General features: G+C 50.1%; 9 protein-coding genes across 9 annotated transcripts; 5 read left to right on the top strand and 4 right to left on the bottom strand.

Annotated features, from left to right (window-relative positions):
* Positions 1-391: 391 nt before the first annotated feature.
* On the bottom strand, positions 392-1,455 carry T069G_07980 (hemolysin-III related domain-containing protein; the record flags this gene model as incomplete). Its single annotated transcript, XM_056175190.1, has 3 exons — positions 392-550; positions 607-837; positions 904-1,455. The coding sequence occupies 3 exons, from the start codon at positions 1,453-1,455 to the stop codon at positions 392-394; spliced, it is 942 nt and encodes a 313-aa protein (XP_056026139.1).
* A 1,021-nt stretch (positions 1,456-2,476) lies between these two features.
* Positions 2,477-3,862, top strand: T069G_07979 (uncharacterized protein; the record flags this gene model as incomplete). Its single annotated transcript, XM_056175189.1, has 1 exon — positions 2,477-3,862. One exon carries the CDS (start codon positions 2,477-2,479, stop codon positions 3,860-3,862), a length of 1,386 nt encoding a protein of 461 aa, XP_056026138.1.
* A 550-nt stretch (positions 3,863-4,412) lies between these two features.
* T069G_07978 (homocysteine s-methyltransferase domain-containing protein) lies at positions 4,413-5,471 on the top strand (the record flags this gene model as incomplete). Its single annotated transcript, XM_056175188.1, has 1 exon — positions 4,413-5,471. The coding sequence occupies one exon, from the start codon at positions 4,413-4,415 to the stop codon at positions 5,469-5,471; it is 1,059 nt and encodes a 352-aa protein (XP_056026137.1).
* A 135-nt stretch (positions 5,472-5,606) lies between these two features.
* On the bottom strand, positions 5,607-6,912 carry T069G_07977 (FAD dependent oxidoreductase domain-containing protein; the record flags this gene model as incomplete). Its single annotated transcript, XM_056175187.1, has 2 exons — positions 5,607-6,363; positions 6,452-6,912. The coding sequence occupies 2 exons, from the start codon at positions 6,910-6,912 to the stop codon at positions 5,607-5,609; spliced, it is 1,218 nt and encodes a 405-aa protein (XP_056026136.1).
* A 429-nt stretch (positions 6,913-7,341) lies between these two features.
* On the top strand, positions 7,342-8,278 carry T069G_07976 (short chain dehydrogenase domain-containing protein; the record flags this gene model as incomplete). Its single annotated transcript, XM_056175186.1, has 4 exons — positions 7,342-7,527; positions 7,607-7,765; positions 7,822-8,192; positions 8,242-8,278. The coding sequence occupies 4 exons, from the start codon at positions 7,342-7,344 to the stop codon at positions 8,276-8,278; spliced, it is 753 nt and encodes a 250-aa protein (XP_056026135.1).
* Positions 8,279-9,694: 1,416 nt separating this feature from the next.
* Positions 9,695-10,774, top strand: T069G_07975 (histone-like transcription factor (CBF/NF-Y) and archaeal histone domain-containing protein; the record flags this gene model as incomplete). The annotated part of the gene is made up of 4 exons (XM_056175185.1): positions 9,695-9,716; positions 10,187-10,216; positions 10,348-10,607; positions 10,667-10,774. The coding sequence occupies 4 exons, from the start codon at positions 9,695-9,697 to the stop codon at positions 10,772-10,774; spliced, it is 420 nt and encodes a 139-aa protein (XP_056026134.1).
* Positions 10,775-11,360: 586 nt separating this feature from the next.
* On the top strand, positions 11,361-12,718 carry T069G_07974 (sir2 family domain-containing protein; the record flags this gene model as incomplete). The annotated part of the gene is made up of 2 exons (XM_056175184.1): positions 11,361-11,514; positions 11,565-12,718. The coding sequence occupies 2 exons, from the start codon at positions 11,361-11,363 to the stop codon at positions 12,716-12,718; spliced, it is 1,308 nt and encodes a 435-aa protein (XP_056026133.1).
* A 391-nt stretch (positions 12,719-13,109) lies between these two features.
* T069G_07973 (multicopper oxidase domain-containing protein) lies at positions 13,110-15,006 on the bottom strand (the record flags this gene model as incomplete). The annotated part of the gene is made up of 4 exons (XM_056175183.1): positions 13,110-13,458; positions 13,525-13,641; positions 13,699-14,862; positions 14,924-15,006. 4 exons carry the CDS (start codon positions 15,004-15,006, stop codon positions 13,110-13,112), a joined length of 1,713 nt encoding a protein of 570 aa, XP_056026132.1.
* A 2,162-nt stretch (positions 15,007-17,168) lies between these two features.
* T069G_07972 (reactive mitochondrial oxygen species modulator 1 domain-containing protein) lies at positions 17,169-17,734 on the bottom strand (the record flags this gene model as incomplete). The annotated part of the gene is made up of 5 exons (XM_056175182.1): positions 17,169-17,295; positions 17,360-17,450; positions 17,505-17,534; positions 17,592-17,618; positions 17,674-17,734. 5 exons carry the CDS (start codon positions 17,732-17,734, stop codon positions 17,169-17,171), a joined length of 336 nt encoding a protein of 111 aa, XP_056026131.1.
* Between the last annotated feature and the right edge of the window lie 859 nt (positions 17,735-18,593).

Raw genomic sequence — 18,593 nt, 5'->3', positions numbered from 1 at the left:
AAACAAATAATCGTCAAAATTTCACGTAGGTACTACCTAGTATGTAGTCAGGGGTTATCTACTTAGGATACGTTACTTTTATAGCCTGGGCAGTGTTATGGTCAAGAACAACATAAAACAAGTGTACGTAGGTATAGTAAACTTCAAAACAAATCACCGGCGAAGCTTCACGTAGGGAGTATGTAGTCCGGGATTATCTAAGATACGATGCTTTTGTGCCTCACGGGAGTGGTGTGGTCGAAAACACCCTCCCGAGTCCCGAGATGACTCAACGGCGCGATCCGAGGCCCCGCATTACCGGGAAGTATATCTACAACATTCCTCTATCGGGAAATTTTTTCAACGGACGCCAAACTCTATATCTACTTCGATTTCTATAACATGCCATGATTCACAGGCCACAGCGAGGGTTGTTATAATTCCAATCGAAAGCGCTCAGAATGCCGTAGAAATGAATTACACCCCCCAGAACAACAAAAGAATGAAAAATTTGATGAGACGCGCCAAAGATGTCGAATTTTTCGGGTATTCGTGACTCTGGAAAGTGTGTCTGCCGCCAACTTAGTAAAAGCCACCCAGGGTGCTGCTTGTAATAGAGGAACTTACAACGTAAAACACAACGCCCGTCAGAATCGAGATCCCTTCGAGATAATAGTACCGTAGGCCGGCTTGTTTATCCAGCTGATCATATGGAAAGATGGTGGCGGCGTGAATAATGGGTGCAAAAGCAGACAATCCCGTACCGACAAAGGCAAACACTCGGAGGTTGCGCCACTTCGGACTCTGAAGCCGGGGACTTACAACAACAATACCGGTCAAAAGTCCCAATGTCCCAATCTGAAAAAGACAAAATGGTCAACAAGCAAATACATCCATCACGTGAAAAATGTACATGGAACATACCATTGTCCAATACAGTTTCTGCAGATTAGGCTCACAGTAAAAGCCTATATAAATCCCCGAGATAAACGACCCCAGGATCTGAAAAACAATGGAAGTATAGTCCAACCTCGCCCAAAGTCCCGACCATGTCTCAGAATGGCAAAGCAGCATATGATACATGGACGAGATTCCGTAGCAGACAATCGACGTCGACAAGTATATGTGAAACACCAGCCGGTCTTTCCAAGACGCATCAGGGTAGTGAGAGCTAAAATACACATAAAGAGCGTAATTGCCTACGACGGCAATGCCCGCCGGCACAAGGTGAGTGTAAATATTGAGCGTCTCATTGTGCAAATACCCAAGACTCTCGAAGCAGAGCTTGGCAGAATACGTGACGGGTCGATAGCCGGTGCGAATGTACGAGTTGTGAGCATACCAAGACGGCACTTCGCCGGCAGTCAGCAGTCGCCGCGTTGTTTTTGATCCACGAGCATTCTCGTCTCGGCTGTCGCTGGCGCCATCTAAAGTCTCATTTCTGCCGGTCGGCGACAGGCGTCTATACAGCGCCATATATAACTCGACTTTATATCCCTGGATATCCGAGAAGACGAGGTCCGACGGAAGAGAGCAGAATGGCCCAAGTTTCGGGTTGGTGCCGGATATGTTTTAATAAGGCGCAGAAGCAGAGCCCCAAAAAAAGAGGAACCGGTTTTAGACAGGGTCAACGGGTATAATAAGATCTGCCAATGGCAAGGGAAATCGCGAAAGGAGAAAAAATTGGCGAAAACGTGCATGAAAAGAATAGCCTCATGCGATACTATAAATAGGCTTGTGACCGCAGTTCCTTGCGCGAGTCACTTACATGTGCTAACTTGAGCTTGTCTAAACACCATAGTGGCCGTCTCGCGCGTGTTAGAGACTCTCCATCGCCAATCTATGCTGAGCCGCAAATATTTATCCTATCGGCAATATGACAGAGCGCTATTGGCTCAGCAAGTCCCATTTCATTGTTTCTTGAGACATTTACAAGCATTTAGGAAAGATAAAAGACTAGGGGGTGATGACAGGACAAAAGGTGGTCAGATATTAGGTTGGTTCGACGAGCTTACTATTGGTTGCGCAACCCACAATGGTGGCATCTCGGTGCAAACAATTGAACCTCATGACCCTCATGACCATGTTTTTAACGTTGTCTATTCTTTCGCATAACACTGCCCTGGGAGATCACCTTCGAAAAGGATATTAATAGACGAGGCTCTTCGACGCCAAGAGCAGACCCAGGCAACCTTACGTGTATGTGGCCTGACTTACACGTATGCTCCTCACTTAGACGGGCAAGTCCAAGGTGAAGCATGTCAATCCTATACTATTTTGCACAGCTTTTGAGCACTGAGAATCGAGGCTCTCGGAATGGTGCCAATAATCTCTCCGTTCTGCCTGGGCAATCTCTCTTTAGGAGTTGATGATGGGGAAACGAGCCCCTGGGATAAATGATGGGCAAGTTCCTTTGTAAGTCTCGTTTGAGGGCATCTCCTCACACCCTTAGCTCCCATGATATTGAGATTCGAAACCCGATACTGCTTCTGTGACCATGAGCAACAGCACAGATGCTCTACACACGAGGGTCAACGGCTGGAGGGTGTCCCCCGATGGCCGCGGAACCATGGACATACTCTGGACATGCATCGTCACCACATTCCTCTGCACATACACCATCCTCTGCCTCAACCTACCCTCGAAACATGATAGCAGCGTACGCATACTCGGCCGGAAACTCCTATGGATGGCCATTTCAATCGCCGGGCCCGAATTCGTTCTCACCGCAGCCGCCGGCCAACTCGCCGCCGCTCGAGACTCCGTCAAGGCATTCCACGCCCTCGGACACACATCATGGACCTACCGACACGGCTTCTTTGCCAACATGGGCGGGTTCGAGCTGCAGCCCCTGAACGGCGCTCCGTTCCGCGTCAACTCGAAACATATCCTCTGGCTAATGTCGCGCGGCCACATCCAGTATCCGGAAATCTCAGACGAAGAGCTCCTGGATAAGTCCAAGCGAGATACCGTTTCCAAGCTCATCACCTGCTTCCAGGTCGGCTACCTCATCGTGCAATGCATCGCGCGCGGAGTCCAGGGCCTCCCCGTCACGACGATCGAGCTGTCCACCATGGCCATTGTCGTGTGCTCCATCATGACGAGTGTCTGCTGGATCTCTAAGCCTCAAGATGTCCGATATCCTGTGCGAATCGAGATGGCCGAGACCATGGACCAGGTCCTCCGCGGAGCTGGCCCTATAGCTGCGCGACCATACCGACAGACTCCCCTCGACTTTGTAGACGACTTGACGCCGAGTTGGGCTCTTAACATTCAGCCCTTCATTAAGCTGCCTGTTGGACCGTTCGAGCGTCCCTTGCCCCGGATTGGCGATAGCAGACTGCCGTGGCTGGAAACGCTCGAAAGTCTCTACCTGTGCATCGCCACTATGATCTATGCATCAATACATCTCACTGGCTGGAATTTCAGGTTCCCTTCAAAAGCCGAGCAGATCCTCTGGCGAGTATCGAGCCTCATCCTGGTCGGCACAACAGCCCTCTTCTGGGTCCTAGAAACAGGCGCCATCTGGCAGCGCTACGGCAGCGGACATAAGCTTTGGAAAAGGATGTTTGGAAGCGAAGACAAGTCCGATGTCATAGAAACGGTGACGGAGGACGTAACCGAGCTAGAAGCTGGACGACCACAAGTTGATAGGCCGTCCATGCTGGTTTCTCAGCAGCCCGTCGAGGAAAAGGAGGAGGAAGCATGGGCGCCGAAACAGCTTCCGCTCGTGTGGGAATTTTGGACCATCTTCCCGGTCGCCTTCATCTATGCCCTGGCAAGGTTCTATATACTGGTTGAGCCTATCGTTGGGCTGAGGTCTATGGAGGCGGGAGCGTTTCAGACGGTGAACTGGATGGGCTTTTTGCCGCACGCGGGGTAGAAGAAACGGCATGTGTAAGTATGAATTATGAATTACCTAGATAAAGACCCAATATCAAGTGCCGGACGGCTTCTCATCTCATCGTCTTGATGCATGAATGCATTGAAGATTGCCGTCATGCAGAGCCCTGTCGTTGTGGTCCTCGTTTAGTAGTGCATGAAGATGTTAGTCTAGAGTCTAGAATTACCTAGTAGATGGATTACACTAATCATCACCAGATAGGAGAATACCCTCCACACATTCACCGCCATATTACATCTTCATATGTATTCAGGAGACACACAGTATAAACCAGCAGCTCGTCATATCGCGACAATCTCCCAGTAAGGTATGGAGAGCTAAGCACCAAGCAGCTGACCCCAAGACAGGGGCGAACCCATGGAGACGGGAGCGGGCCCACTAACGCTATCAACTCAGCTCCTCAACTCTAAAGCCGGGGTTCTCACAAGAGCACATGCACTCACCTCAAATCAGCTCTCCGATATCGTACAGTATCTACAGTAACTAAACCATCTCCAATCTCGATATCCTCGTATCTTCAATATCCACAATGACGAATACAGATACTCGTGCATCCGTCCCTGTACCTGTAAGCTTCCTCGACGGCGGCCTCGGCACATCCCTAGAGGACAGTTACAGCATCACATTCGGCCCATCAACCCCCCTCTGGTCCTCCCATCTCCTAGTCTCCGATCCATCCACCCTGCTGTGCTGCCAAAAAGATTTCGGAGACGTCCCCGTCGACGTCATCCTCACAGCAACATACCAAGTCTCGTTGCAAGGCTTCTCAGGCACCAAAACTGCCGAGTATCCAGATGGCATCGCACCGGAACATGTGCCTCGCTTCCTCGAGACCGCCGTGCAAATCGCAGAGCAGGCGAAACACCGCAGTTGCGGCGTTGCACTAAGCATTGGCCCGTACGGCGCTTGCATGGTCCCCAGCCAGGAGTTTAGCGGCAAATACGACACCGCCCATGATTCGGAGGATGATCTGTTCGCCTGGCATCGCGAGAGGATGGAGGTTTTCGCCGGTATCAAGGACGTCAGGCAGCGTGTCAGATACATCGCCCTCGAGACTGTCCCCCGCCTCGACGAAGTAGTCGCCATGCGCCGCGCTATGAGTGCCGTCCCAAGTCTCTCATCGGGAGTCCCCTTCTGGATCTCCTGTCTGTTCCCTAATGAAGACGAAAACACCCCAGATGGAAACTCTCCCGCGGCCGTCATCCGGGCAATGCTGGACCCGTCCCTCGCACCGGCAGTTCCATGGGGCGTAGGCATCAACTGCACAAAAGTGTGGAAACTCGACTCCCTGCTGCGCAGGTACGAAGCTGCAATTAATCACTTGCTGCAGGAGGGTCTCGTCGAAAAGTGGCCTGCATTGGTACTGTACCCAGATGGAACAAACGGTGAAGTGTATAATACAACAACCATGCAGTGGGAAATACCGCAAGGCACGGAACAGCAAGATAGAGTTCCGTGGGAGACGCAGCTCGCGGAAGTCGTGCGGGCTACAGAGGCGAGAGGCGAATGGCCTCAGATCATCGTAGGCGGGTGCTGCAGGGCTCGTCCGAGCGATATCCAAAGACTTCGCGGCTGTCTAAGTACTTGATATACTAACGCAATACCTAACAAAAAGAAAACAAGCAAACAAAAAGACTAAAAAAGCACGCAAGAAAGAAAGAAACATGTTGCCTGATATCCTCTAAGCCATACTGTTGAAACTCATACGCTTTCATCCTCCCATTCAGAAGCCCAGGCTGGAGATGTCAGCACTGAGCGGCTTCCCAGACATCATCTCCGCCACCACCTTGCCTGTTCCCAAGCTCAAACTGATTCCCCATGGGCCGTGTCCTGAAGCAATAAAAACACCTCCCGGAGACTGCTCCGCAGACCTGAAATCCTCTCCAAGTTTCTCCTCTGGCAACCTCGCAATGTACGGCGTTCCCCTCTTCGTAATCGGTCTGAAGCACAGCCCCTCACGCACAATCTCTAAATCCTCTCCGTTAGGTGTAGCAATAAGACGCCGTGCAATATCCTTGAGCTTGTCAATAGACTCATTAAAAGTCACCGCCTTGACAGTAGGCTTAGGCAAAGGAATAGAAGCATGATTCACACCAGCAACGTAAATCACTCCATCCGGTCGAGAATACACCTCAGGCGAAAGTTGACCCATCGTCGTATACACAGAGTGACATGTTGTCACCGCGCCAGGGGCCTTGACAACGACCGAGTGCCCGCCCAGGCTCTCAATGGGCACGTCGACGTAGTACCGGTTCTTGAACAGGTCGTGGAAGACGTGGGGGGTCCAGCATCCCGCCGCCAGAAGCACTCGGGTCGCCGGAATCACCGTCTCCTCCGAAGTCTCCCCACGGCAGACGACGACGCCGGAGAGCTTGCCGGCTTCGTCGGTTTCAATGCGCGACGCTGTGGCAGGGTTGTGAATGTGCACGCCGGCAGCCTTGACCTTTTCCAGGAGAAACTTGCAGAATCTCAGGGGATCCCTGGTCGCCGTCAGCAACTGCTTTCATAAATAGAAACATGTACGGAGTAATATGGGGGATGTAAGATGTAAGAATGCAAAAAACTCACACAATCGCCGTGCCGCTTCCATCGTCAATCACGCTCACCGAGTCGCCGTCCACCCTCCTCAGCCACTCAGGAATCTCCCCGTCTTGGTGCTCCCTCCGGGAGTCCACGAGCCCGGCTCTGCTCGTGCCCTCCAGCAGCCAATCTTCGCCTCTCTTGCCGTTCATCAGCGTCCCGTGAGGCTCGTAGCTCACCGTCACGCTCTTTGCATATCCCCATCTCTCTCTGCCATTCTCCGCCTCCGCCAGTTTCCTGTGCTCCTCGAAGCTCAGCTCCGCCAGCGGCATCAGTTCCGGGCGGAACCAGTCCTTGGCCAGGAACCCTCCCGCGAAGCCAGAGGCCGAGGCGAAGAGTTCATTGGCAGAGTCAACGAGGTGGATGGAGTCGCCCGGCTGGTGTTGGAGGAGATAGTAGGCCGACGACAGGCCAATAACACCACTCCCAAGGATGACAGTGTTGGCCATGGTGTCTTTCCACTGTGTGTTGGCTGCAAGCAAGATCAAGATGAGATGAGGCTGTCAAGTCTCCGTCGATCTCTCGCCCCAACAGCAGCTTTCAGCTATATATGAATGAGACAAACAAAGACAAAACAGCCGCCTCAACCCCGGAACCGACCATCTTATAACTCGAGTCAGTCCATACGCCATCCGGCTCACCGTACCGGAGAGGCTACCTGCTACCTTACTTCTTCGATCCAGTAGCCCCTCATTCTCACCCCCACACGGCGGCTCCTTGCTATCGGCCTGGGAAAAAAAAATATCCCTGTCCTTTCCGAAGCCGTTGTCACCAGGGGCCGCCTACTCGTACTGTCACTCGTACTCTCTTCCTTGCCCTTGCATTAAGTAAAAGAAACGCCTCGCCTCGATACCGGACTCTTGCAATTGTCCGCCTAGATGACGTCCAAGGTATTCATTGTGACCGGCGCCAGCAAGGGCCTTGGCGCAGCCGTCGTCGAGCATCTTTTAGCGCAATCCCACAAAGTCGTCGTTACGGCCAGATCTGAAGATTTGCTGCGGAAGCTTAAGGACGCACATCCCGACCAGGTGGAATATGTGGCTGGCGATATAACAAGTACAGGAGTGAGTTGCATTTTTCCAATCCTGGTGAATTACTATCTTAGGTATGAGCCGCGAATATCTGACAAGAGTATGCGGCTAGATTGCCGAGAGGCTTACGGAGCTTGCCGTCAAATCATTTGGAAAAATTGACGGCGTAGTCATCAACCATGGAATTCTGGAGCCGGAGAAATTCGCAACGGCTTCGCTGGAGGACACCAAGCGCCTCTACGATATAAACTTCTTCAGCTACATTGCCATGGTAAGACGGCAAAGCGATGGACGCCTCGTCATCGGACGGCTGCTGACATTACATAGGCCAAGGCTAGTCTGAATGAGGTCAAGAAGACTCAAGGATGCATCCTCTGGGTTTCGTCAGGAGCAGCTCTCAAGCCCTACGTTGCATGGAGTACCTATGGCTCATCCAAGGCGGCCATCAACTCCATTGCGTCTCATCTCGCGATTGAAGAGCCCGACATCACCAGCATAACCATTGGACCAGGTCGGGTAGACACAGACATGCAAGCAACTCTACGGCTAAAGGGCAAGGACACTATGGATGAGAAGCAGTACCAGAGCTTCGTCGATGCCTTCCAGCAAGGCGCATTGCTCAAGCCTGAACAGCCAGGAACTGTCATTGCCAAGTTTGTGGCCAACCCTTCACGTGAGCTGAGTGGAAAGTATCTTGTGTAGGTCCCCCAGTCCCGGATCACAATGTCAGTCATTAACCATATCTAGTTGGAACTCACCTGAGTTGGCGGCGTATCAAGGATGATTTGTTTGCTTTCCTGCATCTTCGTCATGTTAGCCTTGGACCAAGACAAAATAGAACAAGATAAAAAGTGTAAAATAAAAACATTGCAGTCAGTCGAAAGATGAAAAGCTCTTAATGATCTCCACATGAAGATTCAGTATTAGCATGGAATATAAGTTTTTTCATCACGCAAATGTGTAAGATGATGTGCATCGAATAAGAAAAAAGAAAAAAGCTACTGCCACCTACCTCGTGATTCAGTGCCAACATTTCTCTCGTAATGCCAATCTCCATTCCACTGAGAGCTTGATACCATCGGTTAGTCTCTGATGCAAATTGCTCACATGGCATAGCTTGAAACCCCATAGTCGAGCACGTTATGGTTCAGGAGAGTGTGTCCGCAGTATGTATCTCGGAATTTGATAATACTTTACTTGGTACATCACGATGTGCCAAAGCTTGTCGAAAGGAGCGGGTCGGTTCTTACATTGTCAAGCCTGAAAAACTCTGCACTGCCTGGGAGAAGCATTGTTAGCCACACAGCACAACAAATGAATCGCCCGTAATAGAGAAACAAAGTGAAGCACCAGTTGTGAATCAGCAAGTGTCTATTTGGCTTAAGACGTGTCTGTCAGCAGGGGAGGCTTGTCGGACCTCCTCAGACTGGGGCGACAACATATCTCATCATAGAACCAATTGGGGCCCGTCGCGGGATAACCGGAGGTTTCTTACCTGTAGTGGCGAGCAGCAGCGAAGGCACACATGATGCCGACGAGAAGAGGCAAGCTCTGGGCTCTTTTTGAGCTGATGCAGAGCTGTTTTTTGCTCTCTTTTGCAATGTGGTAAAGTGGTGGAAGAAGGAAAAAGTTTCTGAACCGAAGCTCGAGCTAATAAACATTTTTTTTTTCCAAAGCTGGGTTCGCGCTAAAATGATCCACTTGTACTCCATACTTGGTGAAATGCTGTGGCACGTGAACAAAGCCCCTCGGTAAGCCAGTCAGCGACAGAGTCTCAGTGGGCTGCACTGCTATTTACAACCAGCGCGCGCCAGTAACAGCACACATGCTGGGCGCGTCCAGGTACCGGCTACTTTGGCCATGTACCCGTGCTCCAGCAGCGCTCGAGTATAACAGCAGCGGCTGCCCCACTAACAAACCGTTTGGCCGGGAGATATTCAAGTCCATCATTCATCACTCCCTAAAAGCCGGCTCACGCTGCATATTGCCCTCACAAATCCAGCCCTGATTGTGTTCAACACATCCTGCGCACTCTGACTCTGACTCTTACTCTTAATATCTATATTCCCTCTTTGTTACTCTTATCCACATCCTCCGCGCCTGCCTCTGTTTGCGCAACTTTGTTCACTCTCCGCCGCTCTCAGTTTCAGGCAGTATCGCGTCTAAGCCACAGTCTGGTTTACGAGGCATCTCTTTCAACATGTCGGACCATGAGTTTGGAGGTACGTTGAGCTTCTATTCAGCGCGTTGATTTCTTTCATTTTTTCAAGTATTCTTCTTTCCGCTCTTCAAGAGAACCATGGTCATGCGTCACTGCTTCCGTTGTTGTCGCCGTGGTGAGGGACCAATAGGGCCGAGCTTTCGGTTTCATTGTTTGTATCATGAAGTCATGGCATTCTCACACAAACTTGCCATCCGTGCCCGCGCATCACCGTTAAAGGTTCCTTTTGTGAATTTATAATGGTGGCGGATTCCATCTTCTACTTGCGCTCTTGATTTCTCTTCAGCCCTTATTTGACTCTGCGTCCTTCCATATCCGCCCCCGAGAGTCTGTGTGTTCGCACCACCAAGCCCGCTAATGTGGGACTACCACAATGAGAATGACTGGACCAACTTGGTTCCAGGCAACAGTACCACACTATACCAACCAGTCATGCTATCGATATTACACTGCTAACGTGTTATCTTATAGGAAGCAACGACGACTTGTCACTGCCCAAAGGTATGTTTACTCTCCGCCTCGCAGTGAATCGTCATATTTCAGTGCCACCCCTGGCGGTTATGTCCTGGCGGTTATGTGACACACAACCATCACATCATCACATTGCAGATTTGAAGCTTACAATGTATTAGCCACCGTTCAGAAGATTGTCAGCGAAATATTGCCGCCGCAGACGGGTGTCTCTTTCGCAAAAGAGGCCCGTGACCTACTTATAGAATGCTGCGTCGAATTCATCACTCTCATCTCTTCCGAGGCTAATGAGATATCGGAGAAGGAGGCTAAGAAGACGATTGCGTGTGATCACATTACAAAGGCACTAGAACGTCTTGGCTTTTCGGATTACGTGCCTGCTGTTCTAGAAGCCGCAGCAGAACACAAAGAAGTTCAAAAGGTTCGCGCATGTCTCCCGCCGCCACGTCTTCGGTCTGCAGTGCTAACATGTGTCAACAGGGGCGAGAGAAGAAGGCAGACAAATTTGCCAATAGTGGCATGTCTATGGAAGAGCTCGCTCGGTTGCAGGAAGAGCAGTTTGCCGCAGCCAGGCAGCGTCACATATGATGGGATTTTGTTATGGATGGTGATGTGATATCCGGAGAGAGGGCGTCAAGGTGGGCATCGCTAGGCGTTTTATTTTATAAACGGTGATGAGGGTTGGTAGACAGGTCAGAGTCTGATTTGGGCCTTTTGTTTCCGGGAGTTGGTTTCGTCAATACTTCTTTTTTTCTATTCATCTTCGGAGGCATACTCGTGAATCCATCAAATACATGTACTTTCAAGGTTCTTTCATCTTTCACCTGATGCTGATGATGCTATACAGTATTGTAGTTAACTGCTCCTTCATCTTATCGATAAGGCATCAAGGGGTTTCAATGATGTAACGTTAGGCACAGCACAGTACCTGCCAGTACCTGCCAGTACCTGCAAGGCAAGTCGCCTCTCACATGCTGCCCCACCATTGGTTCGCGCCCATCTGCCCATCTCCAAATTCTTTGAAGCTGCATGAATCTGCCCATCCATCACCGCATCTTTTAGCCACCGCCAGAATCACTGAATAATTCACCAAAAATCCGCCAAGATAGGTCGGAAACACCGCAATCGCAACAAGCCCTCAGGCCCTCGCGTCCCCCGCTGGCTTGCTCGCAAAATGGGACAAGAAGAATCCCATCTGGCCTCTGCGTCGGGCCCTCCAGCGACACTCGAAGAACGAAGCCTGGAAGCCGTCGCTGACTATATCAAGAGCGGCAATGCTCGGCGCATTGTGGTCTTGACCGGCGCTGGCATCTCTACCGCCGCTGGAAGTGAGTTGGCCCATGAGTCGACCCCATATTGATGCAACTAACAATTGCAGTTCCCGATTTCCGATCGCCAAAGACCGGCCTGTATAGCAACTTGGCGCGCCTCAAACTCCCGTATGCAGAGGCTGTCTTCGACATTTCCTACTTTCGCAACCACCCCGAGCCCTTCTATGTGCTCGCCCAGGAGCTGTATCCCGGGAAATTCCACCCGACCATCTCCCACGCCTTCATTGCGCTTCTTGCTGAAAAGGGCCTCCTTCAAATGCTCTTTACCCAAAACATTGACTGTCTCGAACGGGCGGCTGGCGTTCCTGCGGATAAGATTGTCGAAGCCCACGGCAGTTTTGCGACACAGCGCTGCATTGAGTGCAAAGTCGAATTCCCCGATGCTGAGATGAGAGCGCATGTTACTCGAGGCGATGTTCCTAAATGCAATGAGTGCAAGGGACTGGTCAAGCCAGACATCACATTTTTCGGCGAAGCCCTCCCAAGGGACTTTTCAGAGAAGTCGCACAACACTGTCATGGCGGATCTTGTTCTCATTATTGGAACAAGCTTGACGGTATATCCATTCGCAAGCCTTCCTGAGATGGCGAGAAAAGAGACACCGCGTGTGCTCTTCAACATGGAGAAGGTCGGTTCATTAGGATCGCGAGTCGATGATGTGCTAGAATTGGGAGCATGCGATGATGGCATTCGAAAACTAGCCGAGTTGTTGGGCTGGACAGACGAGCTGGATGATACGTGGAGAAATATTGTTGGAAATGAGGAGGCTGAGAGACAACTGCGCAGCCAGACTGCGCGTGACGAAGAGATTGAAGATGAGTTACAGAAGCTGACTGGAGAGATTGAGACCGTCCTCAAACTTGAAGAGGAAGAGGAAAAGAAGGAAGAGAAGAAGGCAGAGGATGAAGAAAAGAGCCAGAAAGTTGGTGATGATGCCCCAAGTGATGCCCAGACACCCAAGGGTGACGCAGACGCCAAAGAAACTGCCAAGACAGACAATGTCAACGCAGAACAAGAAAAGAAAGGAGAGGAACGCTCAGAGGCGGATTCTAAACCGGTGGACGAACCCACCTCAAGCACAGCACCACCGAAAGTTCAAGAGAGCACCGAGCAAAAGGCACAAGATACTACGACGGCACAGAGCAAAGACGTTGAAGAGCCAACACAGAAAGAGGGTGAAGAGAAGCCCCAGCAAAATTGATTCCAAGAATCTATGTTATGACTTGATAGATTGCATGATTAGTTTCCGTACATTTCCTTTTAGATACATACGACGCCGATTCCCTACTTGCTCATTTGACAGGACGGCTGGGTTTCAGATTTTGCTACTTATATGTTTAGTACATAAGCTCAAGATAGACGATATTTCTTTGAAACAGAATGCAGATGTAGCACATTGCCATCTCATCTATCGTTACACTCGTGGCCCTTTCTGATAAATAACTAATACAATTGGAGTTTCATCTGATTTATAATACAATTAGGCCCGTATGTTGAAATAAGCCTCTTCGGTGTCGTACTCAAACATTGCCAGACTCCAGAAACACAGTTCCTGCGTACGTATATAGGTACTCTCAACCGCAACCGGCCTCTCACAGCCCACTATCAATCTGTTCAGGAATATTCGTATCCGTCCAAGTCCCCCACTGTCTACAAGTCTCCGCCACTACATTCGGAATCTTCAATCCTCTCACTGCCTCCGGATCCGCAAGGAAATGCGTAAACAGCCCGGCCGTGGCATGCCAGGCAATATGGCAGTGAAACGGCCACACGCCCGGATTACTCGCCGCGTCAAATTGAAACACGACGTGTCCGCCCCTGCGAATCAGAAAGACGTCGCGGCGTTGCGGGTTGGATGGCCTGATGATTGTTTTGTTGTCCCACTGGCCGGGTCCTTCGTGTAGGAGATACATGTTAAAGCCGTGAAGATGCATAGGGTGTCTTTCAAGATTAAACTGTTAGTTTCAAGGATCATCTGATCGAGAAGATATTTGGAGATGGACTTACGGAGCGGGGGAATTGTTAAAGAGGTTCACTCTGACGCTCTTTGCCGTGCTCACGTTTCTGACGGACCACTCGGGTTCGAAACTGTAGTTACCCAGATTGCTCAGCAGCAATGTCGGACTGTTATAATTGCCCCTGAATGTAACGCCGTCTAGTGCCCATAAAGTATTACCAGACGCGTTTTGGAAGATCGTCAGCTCCATGTCGAGCTCCAAATCTGGTTCCGGAAGGGTAAGCTCCATGACGGGCTCTGTGACTGAGAAGTCATCATTCACACAAGTCAGCGGATCGGGAACATCCCAAGGTGTGGACTCGGGGGCTGTCTCGGTATCTGCGTCATCGTAGTAGATGGCTGCCAGGGCATATGGTTGGTTGGCATTAGAGCATGCGCTGATGTTGCTGCGCATCCAGTAGGCGTCCAAATCACCGTCTGCTTTGACAAGGACATCACTTCGTTGACCAATACCAAGCGTAACGACTTTTGTCACGTAGGGCTGGATATCCACAAAGTCGTTGGCAATGACCGTCATGTTATGCCCATCGATGGAGAAGCGCTGCAGACCCTCCGCCCCGGTGTTCATAAGTCGAAGGAGGTGAGTCTTGCCGCGTTCAAACCTGAATTTCGAAATACCAGCGTTGTTGGTACACGGCGTACCATCCGTAGCCTGGGAGCAGTCAAAATCTCCCTTGCCATTGATCAAATTATTGTCAGAGTTGAATCTAGTCAACGCCTGCACAGGACTCATAGTCTTCTCAACCAGATCAAAATATTGTTCATGATACCAGTCAGACAGCATTACGGGACCAAGATCGATATCGTAGTCTTGCGATTTCGGTCCGTGGATCACAATAGGGCCTAAAAGACCACCAGCATACTGCGAGGAATAATGCGAATGGTACCAAGAACTGCCATACAGAGAAGCCGCAAACTGATATGTGAAGCTCTTCCCCGGAGGCACGGGGCACTGCGTCACAGAAGGCACCCCGTCTTCCCAAGGAGTCCCCTTTTGAAGAAATCCGTGCCAGTGAAGCGCTGTGCCCTCTTCCGGGCCGGTGATGTTGTTGTTTAGAGTTACTTGAATGGTGTCGCCCCAATTAGCCTCGATCAATGGGCCGGGGAAAGCTTCATTGATCAGTAGAACATCGCGCTGATATCCATCCGGAGCAATGACGCCACGGCTAACTGTAAAGTTGTAGTATCGAATGACACCTGTATTGGGACTTGTATCGTAGTAATTGGTGGTGTTATTAAGGGTACTCCATGGATATCCGTTGGGCGTTGGATTATTCGTAAGGAAAGCAGGGAGCATTGGGGCAGCCAAGGCTCCAAGGACAGATAGACTGAAGAGATGTTACAAACGGTTTCTTCTGAGCAAGCAGTTAGGGCAACATTAATACATACCCGTTGGTTTGTTTCTGGGAGAGTCTGCTTGTGGCCAAAGACGCACGGGCTTCCACTCCTCGACGGCTGAGAGAAACCCCCATGGTGGTTGGATTATGATCCGAAGATAGTCAAGTTGAAGGTGATATTCGTATATCAGAAGAGATCATGTCCACACAATTAAATGCTCTCTTCCTCTCTTTATATTCTCTTTATATACGCATCTGTGTTTACATCTTCAGCGGTGATTTCGGTGATTTCGTTGACTCACTGTTCGGGCTTCGCCTCTGAAGGATTCAATTGCTTACCGTAGCCCACTGAATCCAAAACTGGATGTGGTCCAATATATGTAGGTCAGATAATTCCGAACCGCCATCATCAAAAATTCCCTCTACCCCTGTTGCATAAAAAAATGCGGCTGAACGGTACTATTGCCTACCAATAGTCCATCCCCCCAAATACCCATATCACATCCTCTCCTGAGTCTCTTGGCAAAAGAAAACAATAATAACGACTATTGGTGAAACCATTCAGCCCAGCCATATGTCGGAGGATTTTCATGACACAGCATTCTAGCTTCTCGTATGCCTGAAAAGGAAGATTAAAGGGTATAGGCCAAGCCATATGGCGCCAACAGAGCATCCAATTGTTTCTGAGTGTTCAACAGTTGTTCTATTTCTAGTGTCCAATTCACCAACAAACGTTACACCATAAGCACCCAATAAAGTATCACATGGGAGAATGTTACTATCCGGTGCTAGATATATGCAGGGGATATCTCGTGTAATCCACTTGAAATTGTAGACTGATGGTGCGCCTTGCGACGATTTGAGCAAATGGGTGTAACATAGAATACCTATAGTCGGAGGTATCCTTTCAGACAACCACAGAGTGCCTTATGAAATATCCTCTTTGTGCATTATACGATGCCTCAGGCCGTCCCTCGGCACTCTTCTCGCTGCTCCGAGCATTTGAAATATCAACCCTGCATTTATAGTCAGCAGATCGATAAAGTGGTCATGGGTTTATCACAAGGTTACACCTAACACGAGGCAGACGAAGGAATATTGATTGAGGAGCTAGGCATTCAATTATTTTTATCCTGCTTTGCCAAGATGGACAACACTGTAGTGATATAATAGTGGACACAAAAGTACCAAGATATCCCGGGAGCTGAGACTATCGAGAATCTTGGTCGGTTAGTGCTACATTCATCATCATAGATTCATATAAAGTAATATCGAGTAAAAGATACGAGAAGTGCTTTGCCGCCATACATTGCATGTCCACAATGGCGGTAATTTCATGCGAATGGTTACGCCCCAGGGACATTTGAAGTAAATCGTTACACAAGACGGGGATTTCCTCCGATAGCATGGGTGAGCTAAAAATATCATTCCGAAATATTGTCTGATATCGCTCTGTTAATCGGCAAATATAGGATCGAGATGAGTCAGTTGGGCCCCGTTACTTTCCTCTGAATCGGAATCTTCGGTCAGGCTTCCACTCTATATCGAGAGCCAAGAGTCGAAATGGGGGAATAAGAGTTTATTCGACTCTTCATGTGGAGAGCTGTAGCTACAGTTCAGAAGGTCTGCAGCTGAGGCGTAGGGCCTCTCTTTCTCGAAGAAGTAGCGGATTTGATAATCGTAATACAGTCCCCTGGATGGCGAATCCTTTGTGTCTTGTTGTACAAGCTGAACTAAGAGTAATGTCCGATGTAGATGATGCAGTAGTAGTTGATATACGCTACGAATCACCTGATGATCCATCGTAGGGGCGCGGGAGGCGCAATAGTTCAAAGAACAATTGACAAGTTGAGCAAGATATCACTAGGTGAGATTCGCCACATCAGTAACGATCAGCAGCTGCAGCTATCGACATGCATCAGCTCCTAGCTGGACTGAGATCAAGTTCTGCACTAATGCAGAGAGAGGTGGTAAAAAAAGAGAACAAAAGCCAGTCTCGGGTAAGGACCAAATAGGACTGCTTATCCAGAGACAAAAGTATTTTCGTGCTTTTGCATAAGGTACTACTTGCTAGCAAGAGGGTAGATATTCCACTACTGTGCACAGAGCTCAGTCCCAAATAGCCTTCACAAACATAGATGATTTTACATTGATATGAATCGCATCGGATTTCGATCGTAAACGTCGTTTGGTTTATTCTTATTTTACAGGGCAGTCATTCGGGCCACCAGGATACGCACAGTGCGGCCAGCAACTGGTCGCTCGGCGTCGTTCGTCCATTCGTTCGTTATGTATCTTTATTCGTCCCGTCTCCAAGCTGAATTCGCTCTTAATACTATCGGCCGTCGCTGCGCTCGCATATACAGCTCCTGTAGCTTGGGGTCCGCATCTGATCGGATGACGCTGCCGACTCCCATGAAGAATCTGCGACACCATTGTCAGTATCACACCCGGTATCCAGGTAAATAGACTATAGGTGTAGACAAACCCAAAGGTTGCGCCAGATGCACCCATGTACTGGCCCAGAGTCCGCATAATGCCTTGGGATCCGGCACCATAACGGAAAATGTTAACAGTGCCTATCAAGGTGTCAGCTCCAAATGCTCCAGCAGACTCTCCATCCAATGCCTTACCAAAGATGAATCCCATAATCACTCCGACAGCTATAAAGTCGTCAGTTTACATCCAATCCGAAACGAAGCTATTCTCAAAGCCCTTACATCCGCCCATCATTGCGCCCATCTTGACTATTCGATTATAGTTAGCGAAATTGCAGCCCCTCATAATGATACGATGCCGTACGTTTGTCGAACGTGGACGGGGCCTGCTGGCCACCATGGTGAATCGGCGCGACAGGAGGCATTGTGAGCAGCCGGGGATCAACGCAATGCGCAGAAGCTGTGAGGTTGGATTTGCCGTTTCTCTTCCCAAAGTCTAAGTGCCTCGAACGGTACCGGGTATCCAAGAAGATTGAATGCTTCAATCCAAAGAAGCTGCTTGCGATGTGATTGGCCACACTGCGCCCACCGCGGGAACGGCAAAAGGTTGATGCGGCGCATCCTAATCACAGCTAGCGGCCCCCACAGTGTGGATATCCAAGTGCCAGCAAACACGATACTGTGATGATGCATCACGTGAATCGAGGTCATGAGCCGATTCAAGGCCCCATATGGCCATCTGGGATGGAGAGCAATCGCCTGGGACTGCCCGATCCGAGTCTAGAAAAACCCTCGCGAAAAATGACAAAGCCTGCCTCGAGGCCGAGTTGTGGGAGCTGGGCGAGCAGACACTGAGACAGAACCGTGCACTGTATCATTTGGCCCCCCAGCTTTCGACACGCCTAGCCCAGCGCTTAGCGGGCTAGGAAGAGCGACAAGATCCCCCAAGCAACATCAGCCCGAGCTTCACCAGGCTCGTCAGCGACGTGTGGAATCGCCCAGGATTGCGAGCTTCTATCATTTCACAGTATGTTTCACATTTGATGCAGCGCACAGGGCCGGTCCAGGGGCCAGGGGCGATCGTCCATCTGCCCCCAGGCCTCGCTTGGTCGTGCCATGCCAACCCCCAATTGGTGCTGGGACAAAGGAGCCACATCAACAACATGCTGACGATTTTTCCATGACAGCACGCTGACAACGACTTCGACTGTTTCTGCGTCTCTCTCCCGCCGATCGCAAGCGATAGAGCCGTTTTACTTCGGAGCCGCATCGACAAAATATCCG

This window comes from Trichoderma breve, chromosome 5, assembly GCF_028502605.1.
Source record: "Trichoderma breve strain T069 chromosome 5, whole genome shotgun sequence".
Classification (NCBI taxonomy): Eukaryota; Fungi; Ascomycota; class Sordariomycetes; order Hypocreales; family Hypocreaceae; genus Trichoderma; species Trichoderma breve.
Note: the sequence above shows the minus strand (reverse complement) of the source record. Positions and strands in the feature narration are given on the sequence as shown.